The sequence below is a fragment of the Eleutherodactylus coqui genome, chromosome 6 (assembly GCF_035609145.1).
Source record: "Eleutherodactylus coqui strain aEleCoq1 chromosome 6, aEleCoq1.hap1, whole genome shotgun sequence".
Lineage (NCBI taxonomy): Eukaryota > Metazoa > Chordata > Amphibia > Anura > Eleutherodactylidae > Eleutherodactylus > Eleutherodactylus coqui.
In genome coordinates, this window is record NC_089842.1 from 96,961,503 (window position 1) to 96,979,804 (window position 18,302).

Here is an 18,302-nt window from a genome sequence, read left to right on the forward strand (position 1 = left end):
AAAAAGCGTTAAAAAAACGCTAAAAAACTGAGGCAAAATGCTAATTTTTAGCATTTTGCCTCCCAAAAAACGCAATAAAACTGATTTTAAAAAGTGTGTACCCCAAAATGGTACCAATAAAAACTACAGCTCGTCTCGCAAAAAATAAGCCCTCACAGAGCTCCTTCCATGGAAAAATAAAAAAGTTACAGGACTTTGAGTGCAGTGAGTTTAGAAAAAAATAATAATTTCCAAAAAAAGGGCTTTTATTGTGGAAAAGTGGAAAAACCTAAAAAAAATATAACAATTTTGGTATCGTTGTAACCGTACCGACCCGCAGAAAAAAATGCAGTGTCTCATGTATGCTGCATAATTAACGCTCTAAAAAAAAAACGCAAAAATCTATGGCAGAACTGATGCATTTTCTCTCCCTACGATCATAAAAAAAATTATAAAAGTTTTACAATGTAGTCTATGTACCCAAAAATGGTACCAATAAAAACTATAGTTCGCCATGCAAAAAACAAGCCCTTATACGGCCGCGTCGACGGAAAAATAAAAAAGTTATGGCTGTTGAAAAAAGGAGATGAAAAAATACCAAAAATTGTTTGGTCCTCAACACCAAAATAGGCCATGTCCTTAACGGGTTAAGGAATACTCACTGAAGAGAACGTTCTTTATGATGTAGTTCCACACAAAGCCACAGTCTCACAACCCAAACTTGAGCATCCCAGTTATGGTCACTAGAACCCCCGCAGTCGACACATAGATAGCACCGTTCATTTCATATACACCTGATGGAATGAGGGTGAGCTTTAATGGTGCATCATCAATTCACACCCTTATAAGCACACCTAAGTTATTTGCATAGTGTGCCGCTCACTCATATCATATTAGAGCGCTATGCAAAGAACTCAGAGTGCTGTAGAGCAGGGTTCCCCAACTCCAGTCCTCAGGGACCACCAACAGGTCATGTTTTCAGGATTTCCTCAGTGTTGCACAGGTGATGTAATTCTTGTGAATGCCTCAGACATTGCCACAGGTGTTCTTACTATAGGATATCCTGAAAACATGACCTGTTGGTGGTCCCTGAGGACTGGAGTTGGGGACCCCTGCTGTAGAGCACTAGATTATTAGCGTACTGAGCTGATGGTTGCTTTAATTCTTGATACATCTGTATTTGCTGACCCAATCAGTAAGAAACCATAGACAGGTTAATCATTTAGAATGAGTACAGAGGTTACATTCGCAACTGGAGCCTGATGTCTAGTAGTGTCTGTAAAGGAGTTATTGATATTCCCTCCTGAACCATGAACTATACCTATAACCAAGTATGTCTCAGCTGAATATTAGTATTATATACTGGACTGCAATTGTCCTAGTGAAGTCAACCAAGACTGGCAATGCCGAGTGATGTTATGTCATGTAATAATTAGGCACTATTCATCATTGAGTCCTGTAACTACATTTATTTGAAGGTGCTGTTCTTCTCCACAGTTCACAACTAGTTATGCTAATTGTGTATTCTTACAGGTGGACCTAGAGGTCACAGTGTCCTCAGGTCACAGGCAGGTAGATTGGAGTGTACAACTGCAAGGGCTCCTTCCAGGACAGAGTAAGGGACTATTTTTGGAACTGCTCTACATACCTTTGAAACTTGCAATGTACTTAGCAGTTGAGAGTACAGCTAGTGTCAGCTATGAGAGTGCTGGCTACATGAGACTGAGTGGGAGTCGAAAGAATCATCTGACTTGGCCTGTGAGAGTGAGGTTGGGTCTGACCAGCGATTTACACTAAATCTGTGGATCGTAAGATCCTGTTGGGTGGTAACTTGCCTCCCTTATACTTACCCTCTTTGGCGTTCACCCACTGTCCGGCTGCATGCAAAGCACGAATTACATAGCTGGGTGCATAGAATAAGAGAACTAGTTATGTCATTGTATGCGCGCACCTATGTAGTTCGCAATTGGTATGCAGCTGCAGCTTTAAGAGTTAACAGTGGGGGAACGCCGAGGCGGGTAAGTATAAAGCCAGGCTCACAAGGGCGGATTTGTATTGCGGATTCCGCGATCGACGTCCGTGTGGATGATTCTCGGTAAAACGTGGTCATTGAAAGGCATGTACTTTCAATTTTTCCTTCACACTCGCGGATACGAATTGCATATTCCACGAGCGGAAGAAAAATCGCAGCATGCTCTATTTTGCAGCGGAATCCGCCTAAGAGTCACATCGCTTGATTCAGCGTTTCAGCTCCATTGAGCCCATGCTCTTTAAACTGATATACAATATGTATTTTTTCTATATGGGCTGCTCTACAGAAGTGCGGTGCATTGGTGCTGCTTAGTCTCCTCTCTTCTGCTTCTCAGTGTCTCCTCGAGGCGTCTTTCACACAGGTGACAGCAAGATTGCCGCTACAAAATTGTGGTAATAAGCTTTCTTCCCACGATTTTGTAGCGTCAGTGATGCGTATTCTTGTGAAAAATCATGCATCACATTGCTGCTGCCTGCGATAAAATCGTGCAATAAACTCCCCCCCAAAAAATAAAAGAATACTTACCTGGCAGGCTCAGTCTGGGTCCTTCCGCTGCTTTCTGGAGCTCTGCCACACGCCCTGCAGTCCTCATTCGCCCACAGAAGATCACTTCCTGGTTGCAGGATTCATAAATCCCACCTCCAGGAAGCAAATGGTCTGATTGGTTCTCAGCCAATCAATGCAGCGCTGGATGAGCCAATCACAGCCATCGCTTTGGTTCATACAGCGCTGCATTGGTTGGCTAAGCAGAGCCATCACTTCCTGGAGGCGGGATTTATGAATTCCGCAACCAGGAAGTGATCTTCTGTGGGCGAACGAGGACTGCAGGGTGCCTGGCAGAGCTCTGAAGAGCAGCGGAAGGACCCAGACTGAGCCTGCTAGGTAAGTATTCCTTTTTTCTTTGAGAGTGTAGCAAGGGCTAATTCACGGAGTAGGGCTTATTTTCTAATGTTAAAGTTGCATCTCACAAAAACCGTGGTTTGTGCGTTGTGATGCGACAAAAATGAAGGCTCCATAGGGAAACATGAGCTACAAAAAAAAATTTAAAAATCACAAATCGCGGCAATATTATGTATGCAGCAATTTATTTTGTTCTCGCAAGATAGCAGCATACAAAGTATCGCTAATGTGAAGGAACCCATAGGAAAGCATGAGTTTCACATACATTCACTTTGTAGTGCTGTCGCATCATGAGAAAATCGTGCGATTTTGTAGCCCGTGTGAATGCAGCCTTTCGGTGTAGTGGCCCAGAGTTTAGGGGTACACTCCATCACCTCCAAATAGTTGTTTCATGTTTGTCTTGTGCACTGTCTTGTTTGTAGGATGCATCAGTTATGTGTATTTGATGGCTGCAGGCATGAAAGGGTTAATGTCAGGGTATGTCTGGAAAATGTATCGTTTTGTCTTGTGTGTGATATAAAAGTGTAGTCATGTGGAAGCTTAAAAAAAAGGTTGTCTAGTGCTAGGTGTTCCAGCCTAAAATAAGGTACTAGAGAGAAACTAGCGAGAGTTGAGGAGTCATGGAGAAAGCCGAACAGTGGTTTGCCGCTCCCTCGTGGGTGCAGCCCTTCTGGGGAAAAACTCCCTAGGACCACTATTTGGGAAAAAAGAGAGTGAATGTGCCCGGACTCCAAAATACGTGTGCGAAACGCTTAAACCTAGAGAAGGAGAGAAAAATAGGAAGCGACAGACGTGTGAGTGACTGGCAATGGAGAGAGAAAGTTACCGGGAGAGAGGGGACCGAAAGATAACTAGGACTGAAGCTGAGTAATCACCCGGGAAGACTTCATGTTCCAGCACTATTTTTCAGGAGTGTTGTTTCATGTTAAGAGTGTTATGTTTTCCTATTGCCGTGAAGAGAAGTTAAGTAAACGGGTAGAACTGAACGTTCCTGTTCCTACTCAGAAAAGTATAGTTTGTGTGTGGACTATTTTATTCCCGGAATGGATGTCGGAGTGATCCATCACAGAGGACGGAACGTTAGCGTCACGAGTGACAAATACTGGACTACAGGTAACCTTGGTTACTATGCCTGTGATCTCCCCCATCAGTAACGAGGTTGGGTCCCGAGCTACCCCTAGGGAGGAGACGGTAGACCCCCGTGACAAAGCTAACACTCTACCCCGCTGTCTCCTCAGCTGAGGGTCTGCTCTTCGGATGCTGCAACCAACACACTTTTTGTAGGTGCTCTGCTGGCTTGTGACTGCTCGCAATCTGCCTGGTGCACCTTCAGCTGTGTCCATTGCCTTCCCACATCACAGCCTCTCTATTAACCTATTGAGCTGTATGTAGCAAGCATGGCTTGGCTGTTTTGTCATATGTGGTGAGGATAGGAGAGGGGTTCAAGATGAGCTGATATCCACTCTGACTAATTTAAGAAGGTTTAAAATGAGGGCCCCTCACTCTATTAACTCAGTATGCTCTGACAGATTATAGCGTAACATAGTATGTAAGACATAAAAAAGACATATGTCCATCTAGTTCAACCAATTACCTCCCAATGTTGATCCAGAAGAAGGCAAAAAAAAGACATTCCCTTTAACTTTATTTATACAACACAAAGAATCCTTTTACACCACAATTACTTTGCCTTCCTATCGAATACAAGACATAATAGAACAGATAATAACCTAATAGAAAGTAAAGTTCCATTGACAGTAGATATAATTTAATTATATCTTTCATATATTTTCTACACATTTTCAACTTAATTCTAAGGGCTCAGTCACACGGGCGTTTTGACACACAAATTTTTTCGCACATTACTAATGCGTTCAAAAATTCACAAGACCGAAGCGGGCGGCACACAAAAAAAAACAGACCTAGCCAAGTTTTTCCGCTCATTAAGTGCTATCTCCTGCTGTGGCTGTGACAGCTGCAGCAGGGTATTCCTTGGATGTGAAACCCCTGGATGCTTTCACATCCAGGGGTTTCACTTTTTGTCAATGGGGCTGGCGGCAGCAACGGCGGCCCCATTGACATACAGAGAACATCGCGATCCTCTGCTACAGCTGTGACAGCTGTGGCAGAGGATTTCTTTATCTCTGTGGGGAGTCCCCTTGTCACTGAACACTGTGACAGCACTCACCCATTCATGAATTCAATGAATGGGTGAGTGCTGCCTCTGATTGGCTGAGCGAAGGGACCAATCACAGCAGCTCTCAGCTGTCATTTAATAGCTGCCTCTGATTGGTCACAGTGCTCAGCCAATCAGATTTTAAATCCCCGCCAGTTGAAATCACTTCACAGCAGTGCAGGAGAAGACCCGTCTGAGCCCCGGCAGCTGCTGAAAGGTGAGTATATATTTTTTTTATTTTTCACACATTCTAGAGATGTTTTTTAGGGAAGGGCTTATATTTTAACCCCTTCCCCGAAAATCAATGCAGGGCTTGCCGGCAGCCTATTGCTTTCAATGGATCCAGCTGTAGTGCCGGCTTCATTGAATTCAATGGGAGAACATCGCGCTCCTCTGCCACAGCTGTCCCAGCTGTCCCCCAGGTTTTGTAATCTTCACTATATGTTCTCAATGAGGTCGGCGCTGCTGCCGCCGGTCCCATTGAGCACAAGGTGAAACTCTTGGATGCGACAGCATCCAGGAATTTCACAATCAAAAAACACTGATGCCGCAGTTATCTGCGATTTCAGAACCGGTGCCCTAGAATTTTCGCCGCAGGCGTTTTTCTGCCTGTAAAACTCGCACATGTGACCGCTGCCATTGAAAAGCATTGGTTCTATCTAGTGCAATTTTTTTTAACGCGCGGAAAAACGCACGTTAAAATGCCCGTGTGACGGAGCCCTAAAAGTTCCACTTTTTAATGAACCCACAAACTCAACTTCATTAAGAAAATAGAAATCTTTATTTTGATTTTTATAAAGGAACAAGAACAATTAACATATAAATAATACAAAACCTGAGAATAAATCAACAGCAAAAACACCCTTACAGCTTTAAAAAAGATCCAAAAAGATTTTTGTTAGCAAATTTTTGACACATTTGAATCAAAAACATAATGGGAATCTCTTGTAAACGTATTACACCCTCTGTAGAAATAATGGAATGATTTGCTGAAACAATTATGGCAGAAATAAAAAATATTGTTTTGGAATATTTGCGTAATCCTCTCCCCCCCCCCCCCCTCCAAAAAAAAAAGCTAACAAAAACATTAAAAGCAGTTATTTTCTTCATATGTAACCTCTTTCGAAATGCAGCAGTCCTGGCAAACAGTCAGGTGTTTTATCTGTAGCGGCCATTGAGATGGATGTTATATAAGGATGGCTCAAGTCCACCAGAATTGGAGCTGCTCATCCAGGGTTTGTTGGCTTTCCATTCTGACTAATAGAAGGTAGTGCTGAATAGGGGACCCCCTGTTATGATGTCCATAAGCCCTTACAAGACAAAGCCTTTTTTCAGACAAGCAATATGTATACAAGCTACTAAATCACTGAAAAACAGTCTAAAATGATTTAAATATATATATATTAATAAATAAAAACATCACATTTTTTCTTACATTTTTGCCTTAAGCAAGACTTTGAAGTGACTAATAAGGAGTCACTTAAAGCTCTACAGAGGCTCCTATCACACACACCTGCAGTACTCTATAGCAATTGAAACATCCACGGGCATACCATAGGGACAGAGCATGTCTTTGCCTAGCAGTGCTTAGAGGAAGGGGACACAGATATGGTTGGTGTCATCACCTGTGTTATTAGGTGGACAGAACCAGTGCAGGACTTCTTTCTACAGAGAAAGTGCAAAGTTATAGAGCAAGGTGCAGAATTGGATCTGCATACAGTTTAGGGTGCATTCACACAAGCAGGTCTCTCACATGAGTTTTGTCCGTTGTGAGATGCACAAAAGTTGCACTGAAATAGACACCTATTGTTTTCAATGAGTGAAAAAAAATTGCATCGCACTAGAATGTACGTGCGGGTTTCAAGAGTGAGATTTTTAATTTTTTCCTATTGAAAATACATGGGATTTTCATGCGCATGTTCAGCGATGCTATTCAATTTCCTCACAAATCGCAATGCACTCATAGGAAACATCACAATTCTATAAGTGTGATATCGGTCCGGGTTTCTCAGACCAATATCGCGCTTGTTTGTGTGAATGCACCCTTAGGGCTATCACCTGACCAGCTGTACTGCCCTCACTAGAGGTCGCCTGGTGCCGCGTGAAGCAGTGCGCTGATAGCCAAAGACATCGAAGGTGAGCGCTGTATCTTCTGAAATAGGTTGTGGGTATGCAGCTGATTTAGAGTCACTATCTGCACCAATGGTGTCGATTTTGACTCTGTTTTAGGTGCTGGAATGTTGCAAATGCCACACGGAAATTCCATGGCGTTTACAGTAGCAGCAAAGTGGATGAGATTTTAAAAATCTCAAAATACGCACCATCGGTGTTGATTTTGACTCTAAATCAGCTGTTCTTCCACAGCTGATTTCAGAAGATATCACTCTCCCTTTCACCTCCAAAGTCCTCGCTCTCGGTGGCTCCCTCACTGGGCAACCACAGTCTCTAATGAGTACAGCTGTTCAGGTGATAGGGAAGTCGCCAGTGGAGCTGCGCTCAACAGAGGCCATAAGGTGCCTAGAATATCGGAAGTAAATTCACCTGTTGTGATAAGCCATGCCCCTTACCACAACCTTTTTTTGGCAGGGGTGCCCCGTGGTAAAAAAAAAAAGATTTCCCAGGGGTGCCCCAAGGCTGAAAAGGTTGGCAAACACTGCTCTAACACTTTAGGGCTTCTTAATCTGAACACTGTGTAACATCCTGTAGTCCAATGTAAAGCCCCATCATTGATACATCAATGACAAAAATGTTACTGAAAATAATGGCTGGTTGCGATAGAAGGTAACAATTAATGAACAGGTTTCAGATTGCATTTTGAGTGTTAAATCATGTAATCCAGCCAAAATAGCACATCCAGCAATGAATACATTGTCTAAAATTCTATTCTTCACAGTCTAGTTATAAAACATGTACCATGGAGTTCCTCCTAGTAGAACCCCTCACCTGTGACTTCATTCTATGCAGTCCAAGTGTAAAACATCTACAATGGAAATCCTACCCTGCATCACCTCCAAACTACAAACTGAATTCTACTTTTTGTGAAACCTGTGGAGTCAGTCTTTACAGGTATGGGGTATGAAAGGAAGCTTGGAAAAACATCCCCCGTAAAGCTGAACATTGCCCCATTTATAAATGAACATGATTAAATTAACCATGTAAGGCTGTGGGGAATTCCAAATGTAGTCACCTTGTTGGATATAACAAACAGTATCCTGTATTTAGGCAATACACCGCAGATGCAGCTGATGGCCGGGCTTGGGCGACGTTATACGTTACCACAGTTCATTATTGGAAGGGCATTGTTTGCACAAACAGGGCTCCTAGCATTTACTAAACAATGGTGGATTTAAGTATTAGCAGCATTTTTTGTGATCACTACCTCTGCAGTGCCTTATTAAGTAACTAAACAATTCAAACAATGGCTGTCAGGACCAGTTCAGCTTGACATAGTGCAGTCATGGGTGTAAGTCAACTCATGGTAAAGGATTATACATCTTGGTACCTGTCTGCTCAGGTGTAGACAGGTACATGCTAGACAGTACTACAGAATATCTGTATGATGGATGTGTTGCACTGGAGAAGCATGTTCTTTGAGGCTTCATGAGGGTCCTAAGAGCTGCCATATTCTGCCTTGTATGCTACATTAAAATCTCTTCCATCACCAGTGAAGATCTCCTACCATATCATGGAAACTCAACCTGGGTGGCAATTTTAGCCAACCTTGGAGGCACTGGCAATGGAGGGAACCAATAGTGTTGGGTTCAAACCAACATCTCTCAATCAGATAAAACATGTTTAGCTACAAACAGAATTATTTTTCTATGGAAGTTCATCTTAACTGGACCCCAAAATACCAGACCCATTATTAAATTACAATAGTTATAACAGTTGTACTGTCACCGTGTAGGCACAATGAATCAATACCGTTGTAACAAGTAAATTGGTCAAGTTGGTAGAATGATTACCATGACTATGTCCTCCTTTGGTTCTTAAAGGGGGTTGTCCCAGTTTAAGCTGTCGCAGAAAGCAGACTGATCTGTATGTTACACAGTGGCCTGGGTTTATATTGCAGGCTGAGTCCTATTGTAGTAAATAGGACTCAACCGGAAGTACCAATCCGGGCCACTGCACAATGTACGGAGCTGTCTGCTTCCTGCAGCAAAACTAGAAGTGGGACAACCTGTTTGAAAAATCATTGCCCAGATAAAAAATAAAGACCTGCCTATAAACACAATTTTATGTTAGATGATACAAATATTAGGACTCTTTCACTGTATATAAACAAACGGTTTAAAGTGTCAACATTTGTCAATACAGTACTGCCCACTCATCGGAGGTAGAGTTTATGTAGCATAAACCAAAAGCTAGCTATAATAAATATTATAAATAAGAATCTAGCCAATCTTCGTGTGACTATAATTTGCTGCTCTATACGATAGAGCTAACATGTAAAAAGAGCTGCAGAAAGGAGAACAAACAAGAAAAATGGTGTAAGATAAGAAAAAAAAACATCAGAACTACCGTAATATAATATACAATAATATCAGCTGCCCAACATTTTTAGAAATATGTCTAATATTTTTCCTATATAATTTTACTTCTATTTCTCCTGAAATACAGGTAGTCTCTCTGTAAATATAACTCTACATATTTCTCTAGTTTTTTAAACTATTGTGCCATTTCTGAAACCAAACTAAGTCTGGTAAGGTAGCTTTTCATTTTTCGAAATATATTTAAAAATATAACATATTTCTATGTAAGGGAAATATTGTGAAAAAGAATTAGAAAAAAAAAAGAATTAAAAAATGTGTGACTCCTCCCCCCACGAATGTTCAGATTAGATTTTCCTGAGTTTTAGATTATCAAAAATATAAACTCTATTCATATATACAGTATACATATCACTTAAGTACCATTTTTATATAATTTGGGTCTCTGCTGTCTTTTTTCTTATATCTAACACTAATATTAGTATTAAATATTATTAAAAATTGTGATTTTTTTTTTTCCTAAACATAATTTATCATTTTTGGAGTTTGTTAAAAAAAGGACAACAGTTTTTTAACAATAAAAACTGGAGGATCTTCGAAGGATTACACAAGAAATAAAGAATTGTAGCAGCTCTACTCTAAGGTATTATAGCAAAGCAAAAAGGGGTCCACACGCACAAGTTAAGTTTCTTCTTCCTAAGGCCTTAGTCAGACGGGCGTTTTTTCGCGCGATTTGCGGATCGCATGATGGATGCGCATCCGCAAATCGCGTAACCGGTGCACGCAAGTCGCCCGCAAATCGCCCGAAAATCTTCTCCTAGCCGCGTTTCATTAGAAACGGGCCGGAGCTGTCCAGCGCATTGCATTCAATGGAGACGGCAATACAGCCGTCTCCATTGAAAGCAATGCGCTGCGGGCGAGCCCGGGATGAATTGTCGGGAAGGGCTTAAATATATAAGCCCTTCCCTGCAATGCATCCTAAAATGTGTTAAAATAAAAAAAAATTGTATACTCACCTTCTGCCGGCAGCCGGAGCTCCGTGCGGCCGTCCTGCAGTGGGTGTGAAGGGGGTGTGAGTCAGACCTGCCCCTGATTGGCTCAACGCTGAGAGGCAGCAGTCACTCACCCATTCATGAATTCATGAATGGGTGTGTGAGTGTTTTCAGCCTCTGATTGGTCAGGGCTGTGACCAATCAGAGGCAGATCATTCAGCAGGCGGGGATTTTAAAGCCCCGCCGGCTGAATAGTGCCGAGAAGCAGTTCAGGAGAACTGACAGCGGCCGCGGCTGGACTCCGGCTGCAGCGGAAAGGTGAGTATACAATTTTTTTTTATTTTAACACATTTTAGGATGAATTGCAGGGAAGGGCTTATATATTTAACCCCTTCCCGACAATTCACCCCGCGCACGCCGGCAGCCCATTGCTTTCAATGGAGCGGCTGTATTGCCGCTCCATTGAATTCAATGGGCAAACATCGTTCTTCTCTGCCACAGCTGTTACAGCTGTGGCAGAGAAGAATGATTTGTCTTCTATATGTTCTCAATTGGGTCGGCGCTGCTGCCGCCGGCCCCATTGAGCGCATATAGAGAAGAGAACAGGAATCGCAGATAGCAGATAGGTGCGATCTGCGATTTTTTGTTCTATAATTTATCGGACGAGCGCATAAAAAGCGCTCATGTGTCCGATACCATTGCAAAGCAATGGTTTTAAAAAATCGCCGGACGCATGCGCATGCGCAAATCGCGGCTAAAAACGCCCGTCTGACTAAGGCCTAACAATCATTGTCCTTGGGGTCTTACCCAGAGAAGCACATGAGCGTTCATTCAGGGTTTTTTGTTAAGAAGTGGTGAAAGGTCTGCTGGAATCCCAATCCATTCTGGAAGAAAAGCAGCTTCATACTTAAAAAGTTTAAGGAAGGGAGAGTCCGGTAAAGTGTAGTTTGATAGATAGATGGTTTCTCCTCCTACCAAGTAACCAACCCAAATACCAAACGTCCCTATGGTCATGATGGTGTGGTTGCAATGTGCCAGCAAGGCAAAATCTCGACCGGGTGAGCCTTCTTTGCCATCTCCAGCAAAATGGACATCATCCAGTGAATTGTTTATATTCTGTTTACACCAATCCATCCCATTACTGGTCACGACAAACAGAGGGTTCTCATACTTCTGTCTAAAGTAGTCCATGGCCTTTTGCAAGTAACCTTTATCAGCCACCACCCCTTTCCATGTATTTGGCATTACATGCACATAATCACCTCTCCGAACATGAATCCCAACAAAGGTGACGTTCTTCCTGTCTCCGATAATGCTCCGAAGATAGTTGTTAGACTCCTCTTTGATAAAATCATGGAAAGTAAACTCTCGAAGAATCTCATCCTTTATATGGTGGTAGAAAGTAAATGAACAAGGGTAACCCCTAAAATGAACGTACTCCCCTTCAATGTGTCTATACTCGTCAGACATCCAGTCGTGAAGTCCATAATTTTTCCATTTGATGTGGTTGAGGACCTCTGAGTGAAACACGGGTAATGTAATTTTAAAGATCTTTGCCAGCTGGTTATGCATCTCTGGCAAAATGTAGGCTTGATGACCATTCATCTTGGCAAGGGCATAGAGTGTTGCATACTCGCCCATTAAATTGCCCAAACGTCCAATGGCATTGACAGTCCACATACCCGTAGGTACTTTAGTTTTACTTATTTCTGGCTCCTGGATGTTCTTTTTAAGAACTTTTTGTTCTGATCTGTTGAACAGAGTTGTTTCTCTAATCTTGGCCATAAACGTATTAACGTCCAGATTAGTATGATAAATATAGGAGAACTTCATGATAACAAGGATAATTACTATTATGCCGATAGTCCAGAAAAATCGTTTGCTCATTTTTTCAGGGGTTCCAGTTACAACTGAAATGCAAAAAGATAATTAGTACATAGTAATGTAATCATGGATTAGAAACATATATATAAAAGGCCATGTGAGTAAGGATCATAGTTGCATACAAATGGTCTGTATGTAGGAACCCTCGATATTACTTGTGGAAGAAGTCCATGTGTGACTTCAGTCAGCAAGAGGAAGCAGAAATGTGCAAGGCTTAGGGCGTTGGAGTAACAACCCTAACTTCCTAGAAAAAATACATTAAAAGGGACGTCCAGTTTAGAACACACTTCTTCATATACAGTGTTAGGGAATTTTGAGTTAATGGGGGTGGGGGGTTTCCCATTCAGTACCCTTGCCTATTAGTGGGAGAGTGACTACAAAGAGCATAGAGGACCTGGTGCATTATATACAAGCCCATTATTTCAATGGGCATACATTGTGTAAGGCTTAAAGGGGTTTTCCAAGACTCAGACATTGATAACATATCAGATTGGTGAGGGTCTGCCGCTGTTTGAAGAGGACATGGTGCTCACATGATTGCCATGGCCTTATCTTAGACATTTGAAGTCAAGTTCATCACTCACATGGCCTGAGAGCAACTCAGTCTCATTCGAGTAAATAGGATTGAGTTGCTATACCAGACAGAGCTGCTTTATGATGTATAGCACTGTGCCTGGTATACACTGAAGCAGCTTTTGCACATCACCAACATATATAACATACCAGTGTTTACCACAATGCAGCAGAGTTTATTCGATATCTCACTGTAATATCACAGTAAGTTTGCAGGTCTACTGGCTGCATCATCTTCACTCCACACAAAGCACCTATTCTCAAATCCAAATGACTAATTCATCTCTGCTATGTCTGTACAGGACGACTAGCATAGGATCATTACATACAAAATGAGGGTGCACTTACTATTCATTGGTCTTATGCAAATTTGAGTTGTTTAAATATTATAGTATTCATCAAAATCAATGCATTAACTTACCATAAATGAATCTACAGTATTGAAACTTTCAGATATGGACCCCAATGGTAGGCTGTATTGATGAGGGCCACACTGGCATTGCATAGCAGCTCAGGTTTTGCATTAGCTCCCCAATTCTTAAAAAGTGGACAAATCTCCTGTCCCACCTTGATGGCGATGTCCTTTGAGGATATGGCACAGGTAGAACTTTGATACAATCATTAGTGTGGGTGTGATATTATGGCTCCACCTTCATTGAAACAACCAATTCACACCGGGCATATTAATGCCTTTGGAATGCCAAGCTGCTATCATAAAAGGGACTATAAAATGGATACAGTCCTGTTAGATCTAAAACTTTCAGGATTTGCCGTGAGTTGTGCCCTTTTACATTTAGAACTGATGAAGGGGTCTGGGTCAGAGGTCACAGCTCACAAACCTTACTGATGTTATAAGAGGTTTTTATGACGTGTACAGCACTTCTTATTTTTTGGATTCTAATACTCGTTGAGCATATTATGCGTTCCCACTCAGTCCCCTGAGGATTAACAACCAAAAGAGCAGTGACCATTGACCTTGACATTACAACCATGCATTACACAGTCTACAAATTTCAATAGGATGGTGTGTAGCGGGAAAGTGAACCCTTATTGCCAAGTTCTACTACACATTGCAACTGGTCCCACTACTCTTACCCCCAGCAATCAACTTTTTTGTCTGGGGACCCCTTTAGCAAAAAGACACTATCCAAAGTGGACAACCCAGAGACGTAGCTAGGCTTACCTTCACCCAGGACAAAGGCTCAATTCACTGCTTTAGCTCTATATCCAAATACCCTGAATAAGGCAAATTGTTTTGTTGATGCCCCCTCGCACCTAGCACCCAGGGCAAATGTCCCAGTACCCCACACTCAATAAAGGCCCAGAAAAACCGATTGGCTGTACTATGATGTTCAGAGACTTATGGCTGTCAGGGCATACCGCGAACTGTAGTTACAGGGCAAAAGTTAGTGACATCCAGCATGCTCCAGGACAATGACTGCGTGTATGGACATATTTATAGGCCATAGGGGCATTGCATGGAAACAAAAATAGACTCATCATCACACAAAGCTACAGTCCCTGACAAGTCTGGAAACTACACAGAATCCAAGCTAAGTGGGACCACAGAGGGTGCATTATTAGTGAGTGGGGTCACAGAGGAGGTACTATTAGAAAGTGGGTCAGAAGCACCTTTTAAATCTGCTGTAAGCAGCGCGGAAGCTATTGCCTACGCAAGAATTTCCATTAACTCCTGCTCCCACAGGAGTCAATGGAAACTCCTGCAAAACGGGCACCTATGTCCTATGTTTTTTAGGTGCACGCTGTTTTGTACTTCAATTTCCGCTCATATGAACGCTTCTACAGGAACCCATTGGTTCTTTTAGAAGCATGCATTATGCATGTGCAAAACACACGCTTGTCTGTGTTCATGGTTTTTGTTGCATTTTTGAATCACAATTACAAAAACACATTAAAAAAACTTCATGCGGTAATCAAAAACTACATGTGGTTTTAAGAAACTGCATACACTATTAAAAACCACTTGTGGATTTAAACAATACTATATACAGGGGGATGTAGAACTTATACCAGCTGTACATATATCATTATATACAGGAGATATCCAGGTTATACCAAAATATTCCATATCACTATATACAAATGTAGAACTTATACCAGCTGTACATATATTATATACAGGAGATATCCAGGTTATACCAGAATATTCCATATCACTATATACAAATGTAGAACTTTTACCAGCTGTACATATATCATTATATAAACGACATACCCAGATTATAACAGCATGCCCAATATCACTATATACAGGAGATGTCTAGCCTATACCAGCTGTACATATATAATTATATACAGGAGATAGCCAGGTTATACCAGCATGCTCCATATTACTACATACAGGGGGATATAGAACTTATACCAGCTGTACATATATCATTATATACAGGAGATACCCAGGTTATACCGGCATATTCCATATCACTATATACAGATGTAGAACTTATACCAGCTGTACATATATCATTATATACAGTACATATCCAGGTTATACAATCATATTTCATATCATTATATACAGAATGTATAACCAATAGCAGCTGCACATATATTATTATATACAGTAGATACACAGGTTATACCAACATGCTCCATATCACTATATACATGGTTGATATGACTATATACAGGGAGATGTAAACCTGGATATCTACTGCATATATAGGTATATATGCACACCTGCAATACGAAATTATACATCTCCCTGATAATGGATCATGCTGGTATACCCTGGGCATCTTCTGTATATAATTATATATTCACAGCTGGTATAGTTTATACATCTCCCTGTATATAGCAATATGGACCATGGTGGTATAACCAGGGTATCTCATGTATATAATTATATATGTACAGCTGGTATAAGTTATCCAGGTAATACCAACATGGTCGATATCACTACATACAGGATGTATAACTTATACCAGTTGCACATATATAATTATATACAGGAGTTACCCAGCATGCTCCATATCACTATATACAGTCAGATATACATTTCCATGTACCTGATATGGCCCATACTGTTATAACCTGGATATCTTCTTATATAATTATATATGTGTACAGCTGATATAGCTCATACCAGCTGTACATGTATAATTACATGCAGTACCTACCTCGTTGCACCACATAGTCAGATCCCCTCCTCCGCTATCATTCACCAGCGGCCAGATCAATCACGTGGCTGGCAGTGCACTAATAGATTGCAGTTGTGACAAATCACAACTGCAGTCTCTCAGTGGAAGGGAGCAGCACGCCAGGGAGTCTGTAGCCTGTAATCTGACTCCCCAGCAATTGCCCTCCAATCCCTGAGTACCACCCACAGCCGGCCCACAGTCCGCGGCGGTGCTGCAGTATATAGCGGGGCCTCATGGGCCCACCTCTGTTCTCTAAGGGGCCAGGTTGCAATTGTGACCCCTAGCGATACGCCGATGCCTTTAGCACTCCTCGGCTTCTTTTCGGCTTCTCACTACACTATCATTGACCTGAATGGGATTTTGTAATTTAATTCTAGAAGCCATTGGTAGTTGGAGATTACAGCCTTCACTGATGTCATCTTCTCACTTTTATCTATGCCTGAGGAAGACCCCATTCTAGGGTTAAAATGTGGTTGCTAGTTTCCTAGAAGCAGCATCTATTTTGGCAGTTTGTCTATATTAAGAGGATATTTGAAAATTATCAATAAAAGTTCCTTGAACCCCTTTAGTGGCACGCCCAGAAAATCTCCTAAAAATCAGTGCTGAAATGTGCTGAAGACTACCTAAACTCTCCACTGAAGGGGTAAACCAGATAAACCCTTTGGATGTTTGTATGATTAGTGCATGGTAAAGACCCCTGTGACTTATTACAGAATCGACTTACATTTTGGGGGGAATGTTTCTAATTCTATTATAAAAAAACAAGATATAAAAGGAATGGCATCATAAACCTAGAATTAGTGTGTTAGGAAACAGATCAGAATTGGATGGACATAACAGAATACTACTGATAATGGACAATCACCCAGTCCTATATGAAAAACCAGAAACATCATGAATACGACCGCTGTTTGTACCAAATAACAAACTCAGCTCTACTACATCTACATACATAGGATGATCTGAAATGTTAGGATTATTGTTATGTCTCTATAGACACCTGACTGAATACATTATTCTAATAGCATATAATGGTGCGGCACTCAGGAACTCATTGCAGATCCAAGTTGTTTGAAAAAATCCAAGATGTTTATTTCACTCCATAGTATATAAAAACATGCGACGTTTCGACCTTAAAAGGGTCTCTGTCAAGCAACTTGGATCTGCAATGAGTTCCTGAGTGCCACACCATTATATGCTATTGGATCTACTATTAGTGACCTGGGGGTCAACAGTTGCTGTGGAGCAGGCACCATATCTGCATTTCTTCCTCACTGTGTAATAATGATTGGAGTGCTGCTGGCTACTTTCAGTATAATACATTATTCTAACAGCCCTGTAAATCCACAAGGAGAATGCAGTATTCTATAAATGAATGACAAGAAATGTATGATCTTACCTGTTATGGCACCTTGCTTCATTTTTGCGTTTATTTTACCTCCTGTAAAAGGTGATTTGAACACCTGCCCAGTAGTCATATGTCACTTTTGTAGGTAATGAACTGGGTGTCAACTCCACAGACACAGGTAAGCTTCAATAAGGTGCAGTAACTGTGGGTGTGGCAAATATTTTCTTGCTTTGTGTGAAACCAAATATGAAGGATGTGGCTTCAATGTACGTCTGGGAATAGAGATGAGTTAGGATAAAGCAATACAGTTAACCACAGTCCTATGCAAACATTACCGATGGAGAAATGAGTCCTGCCCAGGTGAACATGAAATGACTCAGAGAATAGGAGAATGAGCCATACCTCCTCCTCTCATAGACCCCAAATCAAGCTCATGGGCCCGCTGTCGTAGTGCTGTCACATGTTACGGGGCTCATGATGAGTTTTATCTTATTCCCCAAAGACTTATAATGTTTCCATGCAAGCCTCCTCTTCTTTACAGCAAACCTATGGCATTACCTTAATGCACCGACAACCAATATATACACTCTTTAAAAAAAAATGAAGCCCCTAGAAGAAGTTGTCTTTTTCTACAGAAATTGCCACTGACCACATCTCAGGCTGAGGCCTCTTTCACACGAGCGCATATTGGCCAGCGTTTTTAAGGCCAACCAATATACGCCTCTATCTGGGGTGTAGAAGCTTGTGAATGGCGCACAAATCTAATG

The 18,302-nt window shown here is 41.5% G+C and overlaps 1 protein-coding gene across 1 annotated transcript; it reads right to left on the bottom strand.

Annotated features, from left to right (window-relative positions):
• Positions 1-11,264: 11,264 nt before the first annotated feature.
• LOC136631409 (galactoside alpha-(1,2)-fucosyltransferase 2-like) lies at positions 11,265-17,678 on the bottom strand. Its single transcript, XM_066605695.1, has 2 exons — positions 17,587-17,678; positions 11,265-12,479 (listed from the first exon to the last, which is right to left on the bottom strand). The coding sequence occupies exons 1-2, from the start codon at positions 17,663-17,665 to the stop codon at positions 11,401-11,403; spliced, it is 1,158 nt and encodes a 385-aa protein (XP_066461792.1). The 5' UTR covers positions 17,666-17,678; the 3' UTR covers positions 11,265-11,400.
• Between the last annotated feature and the right edge of the window lie 624 nt (positions 17,679-18,302).

Bases quoted from the DNA above. Each gene is read 5' to 3' on its own strand.
- LOC136631409 (XM_066605695.1), bottom strand. From the start codon at position 17,665: ATGACTACTGGGCAGGTGTTCAAATCACCTTTTACAGGAGGTAAAATA. The intron at 12,480-17,586 runs GTAAGATCATAC...TTTGCATTTCAG, and splicing joins GAAGCAAGGTGCCATAACAG to TTGTAACTGGAACCCCTGAA.